The following is a 4,372-nucleotide window of genomic DNA, read 5'->3' as shown; positions in this document are numbered from 1 at the left end:
AAAATCAGCTTTTAGTTCTTTCCTAATAGAATTAGCTTTTAGTTTCCTTTTAATAGGATCAGCTTTTGATTTCCTTCTAATAGAACTAGCTTTTGATTGCTTTTTTAATAGGATCAGCTTTTTTGAATTATCAGATTTTGGATTTTTTTTTAATGGAACCAGCTTTTTTTTTTAAATAGTTTTATTAAAACAAAAAAAACCTTGATTAAAAAAGTAGTGAATAAATCAATAATAATATCTTATGATATATTGAGAAGTAGAATAGCAAAATCATTGAATAAAATATTCTCATTATTAGAATTTTCTAAAGTTATAATATATTTTTTAAATATTTCAAAAAGTATATATTATTACTTCTTAATTAAAGAACTACTTTCTAATTATTTTTTGATTGTAAATGTTAATACATAATTATAATAATAAACTCTTTTATCTGAAAATTTCTAAATAGTTTGATTTATATAATTAAAATATTTAATATAAGGTTATATTAAAATAAGAAAATGTTTATTTAAACTTACACATTTATTCCTTTATAATTAAAGATTATTAAAACTTTTAATCATTTTATATAATACTATCAAAGGATATTTATAGAAACAGCTAGCTTTTATTTCCGATTTCAGTTCTAATTCCTTATTTATATTATTCAAAAGATTTTATCAATCAATACTAATCAAAACAAAGATTGTTATCACAAATTATATTATTATAAACAAAAAAGAGACAAATAATATTTTATAGAATATTAAAATAAAGCTATAGCAAAATATAACAAAAAAACAGATTCAAGAATGAATCAAGCAATTAGAAAACAAAAAGTTAAATAATTTATTAAATATTGTTAAATGTATTATAGCAAATAAATAAGAAATAGAACTAATATTTTATTAAATAGAATTAATCTTATATAAGAAAATACTATTTGCAAATAAAAAGGGAGAATAGATTAATAAAGATTAATTTGAGATTATAACGAGAGTTCTTCTGAAATATACAAATTCTGAAATCAATATCAAGAATTAGAAATTAATAAATGGATATTTTGTTTATTTGAAAAATTAATGTAATATCTTTTTTTATAATTTTATTATAAAACTTTTTATAATTTTATTAGAAAACAATTATAAAGAAAGATGAAAGAGCTTTTAAAAGTAATAGTGAATCTATTTCAATATATTCGAAAACAAAAAAGATTTCTATCACCTTAAATTCTATATACATTATTAGCTTTTTCCTATTTTGCTAGCTCCATAGTATTCTTGCAATAGTAAAAACAATACCATTGAATCCATCGAATCAAGGCGCATCGAATGATATATAAAAAAGTAAATTTGTTTTCATGAAATATTAGCCTAACCTTAACCCTATATTCAGTCTTCATAAAGATTCTTCCCCCCTTCCTGACTACCACTGGTGCTGCCTCTGCGGATGCGGAGCTCAAACCATGTCCAATTACCACCATAAGGGGTATCCACATGTCCTTGGTCGTGGGATTCAGTGATGAGCCGGACACTGCTAATCCGTCGAATTACTTCGTCGGAGAGCGACTGCGGTCGGTATAAGTTAGACACTGGGCTTGTAATGTATGTCTAGAGAAAGAACCGAGGTGGTATACCTTCGAGTCAAACCAGAACTTGGTCTTGGTAGCATTTTCCACCAGGACATCACATTGTTCTGTACACTCTATTGCATACTGGCCACATTTCAGGTCCTCTGTAAGTGCAGAAACGACAATGATATTGCTTAGTGGAGTCATCTTGACTATATCAGTATGCTTTGGATATGGTGGATATGGAACAATAGGTATAGACCGAGACGTTTCTGATCTCTGTTTGCTATAATCGTAAATAACAAGTCTTATGGTATCCTGTCCATTTCAGGATAACTAGATCATTTTATATATTCCCCTCAGCCTAACACTATATCGAGGGTTGGTGAATGTTTTTTTTTCCTTTTTCCATTTCGGCCTCTATTTCTCTTGCAGTTGCCCGGGTAATTTATTTTTATTTTTGGGTTTATTGGCCTATGCAAACTGCATGGGTCGCCTCATTGCGAGCCCGATAATGCTTGCCAGAAGATATGGAGCAACTGCGCAGCTTCCCCAGTCAGTAAGCGGCCATCCTAAGGATTCATTGTCACCAGATTATTCGAGGTATTCGGCGCGAGCGAATAATGTTCAGCCACATCCGCCTTCCCATGATGCTATCGAGTGCCTCTCGTCAACCATCATCCAAAGCCTCATCTTTGGATGCCTGGTCACTCCCGGTATCCTGTATTCACTGGTCCTAGCAAAACGTGGACGAACGAGGTGACTCCATGTAGTCAACTATTCATCGCTATGACGAAGAGGGTGGCCCGCAGCCAGACGAGGCGCTAGGCATGTGGGTGGTAAGGTGGAGAGAAGAGGATGGGGTGACGACTCCACCTTTCATCGTGCGTGGGCAGAACGCACTCAGCCCCTAGTAGTTGGGCCCAGCTACAGCGGCCTACAGTTAGGTTGTGATATGAGCCAGCATGTGCTCAACTACTTAGTGTTGGTATGTATCAGGTGTTGACCACCTTGTTCACTTCTATGGTAAACTAAAATGGTTCTTTATGATGCATGATGATTCTCATTCTAGGTGGGCATCGTGGCCCTTATTAAGTGCACCTTTAATAGCGCAATGCCGTAGACTAATTACAAATTCCATTCACTTAGAAGTGGTGGAGATTGCACTCAAAATGAGTGAATGGCCTTTGCTGTTCGTCCAACATTTAGACTTGCAAATACTTAGTCTGTTTGCACTCTACGCTGAGTAAACCATAATGATAGCTTTGGGAGAAGTCACAAATTTGAAGATTCATCAGAGGTACGGGATTGAATGAATGTTTGGCGGTAGCAGGGGAAAACTAAATGTTCATTGACATAGAAAGGACAGCATAAGCGGCTACTAATGAGCCGCGCATACAAAGAAGACATAAGCAAAGCACTCCTTAATATAGATATATATATAACTAGATAGGAGCTAGACCGCCTAGCAGAGGAGGTTGCTGGTCACATTAGTGTGATGAAATAAAGTGAGTTTACCGTGGTAGAAGCACTTGGGCAACTGCGCCAAAGCTGGGCCTCTCCGGCATAGCTGTTCACGACGAGCGGCTGAAACCGAGTATGAGAAGATAAATCAATTACGACTCGGATTGATTAACGTCACATCCATAAAACCATTGCGAATTCCAGTTATTGCCTTTAATACCTGCGTTTTCGTATGCTTTCTGTGGACGTGTTAGTGTACGGTCGTCCCCTGAAAGAGCAATACACTTACATTGGTGAAGCTGACCTGGCATTTACCACTACCGACTTGATCGCCGTTGCTACCGTGTGACAGCATGATGTCGATAGGAGATCCGTCGTTCTCAATAATGAAGCTGAGGAATCCATCAGTCATGTCTTCTGTAACAGTAAAAGTATTTGTCTGTGATTTACAACTTACTCGACAGTTTTGTCCCGTTCATATTGAAAAGAATGCTCCCGTCCCCACGAAACCTTTGTTGTGGTAACGAGAAATTCACTTCCGGCTGGGTTCTCCGGGTCTGGACGAATGAAGGCTGATGGAGTCAAGAGGCCCATTTCTCCCCAATCCGAGTTGATGACGAAGCGGCATTTGGTCTGATGTAGAGCCGGATGTGCAATAATGTATTTGAACACGTCTTCCACCGAAGGTGCGAGGTCCACGAGTTCTGCATCCATAGCAACAGCCAACACATCCCACAAAGCCGCAGTCTGCATCGACATAACATTAGGCATTTTATCAGTCGTTTGAACCCAATCGTTGAAGTGTTTGTAGACATCCTTATCATTGGGACTAGCCGAGACTGTGACAGCCTTCTGTGGATCTCCACCTTGACACGAGCATGTCTTCTGGACAGTCGCCTGAAAATTCTTGTATTCGTCGGTTGTTGAGATGCTCCCGTCGAACTTACCACCTGTTGTCAAGCCGTTATATTCTGCACTGACATTTACATTGAACTTCTCTTTTGCACTTGAATTCGTGTTGGAAGACCACACATTCTGTGGAAGTGTTTGAGATTAGCCGGCGAGCTACAGAAGAATTTAGTAGCTTGGGACGGGTCACTCACTAATTGAAAGCGTGCACCATACGCACAACCTGTAATGACATGAGTTCCCATGACCTTGAAAAAACTCCTCCATTTGCTTATTATTGCGTGATCAGGTTTGTTGACGTCGAACTTCCCGATCTTATCCAGTCGTTTCTTCAGGTTCTCTTCAGCGATGGAGTTAGGGTTAGGGTTAGGGTTAGGGTTAGGGTTAGGGTTAGGGTTAGGGTTAGGGTTAGGGTTAGGGTTAGGGTTAGGGTTAGGGTTAGGGTTA

The 4,372-nt window shown here is 37.4% G+C and overlaps 2 protein-coding genes across 2 annotated transcripts; both read right to left on the bottom strand.

Annotated features, from left to right (window-relative positions):
* Positions 1 to 1,319: 1,319 nt before the first annotated feature.
* BCIN_06g00020 (hypothetical protein) lies at positions 1,320 to 1,832 on the bottom strand. The gene is made up of 2 exons (XM_024693259.1): positions 1,619 to 1,832; positions 1,320 to 1,550 (listed from the first exon to the last, which is right to left on the bottom strand). The coding sequence occupies exons 1-2, from the start codon at positions 1,757 to 1,759 to the stop codon at positions 1,374 to 1,376; spliced, it is 318 nt and encodes a 105-aa protein (XP_024549045.1). The 5' UTR covers positions 1,760 to 1,832; the 3' UTR covers positions 1,320 to 1,373.
* A 1,186-nt stretch (positions 1,833 to 3,018) lies between these two features.
* On the bottom strand, positions 3,019 to 3,869 carry BCIN_06g00010 (hypothetical protein). Its single transcript, XM_024693258.1, has 3 exons — positions 3,474 to 3,869; positions 3,306 to 3,408; positions 3,019 to 3,255 (listed from the first exon to the last, which is right to left on the bottom strand). Exons 1-3 carry the CDS (start codon positions 3,785 to 3,787, stop codon positions 3,169 to 3,171), a joined length of 504 nt encoding a protein of 167 aa, XP_024549044.1. The 5' UTR covers positions 3,788 to 3,869; the 3' UTR covers positions 3,019 to 3,168.
* Positions 3,870 to 4,372: the final 503 nt, after the last annotated feature.

The sequence above is a fragment of the Botrytis cinerea genome, chromosome 6 (genome assembly GCF_000143535.2).
Source record: "Botrytis cinerea B05.10 chromosome 6, complete sequence".
Taxonomy (NCBI): Eukaryota; Fungi; Ascomycota; class Leotiomycetes; order Helotiales; family Sclerotiniaceae; genus Botrytis; species Botrytis cinerea.
This window is presented reverse-complemented; position numbering and strand designations above follow the sequence as displayed.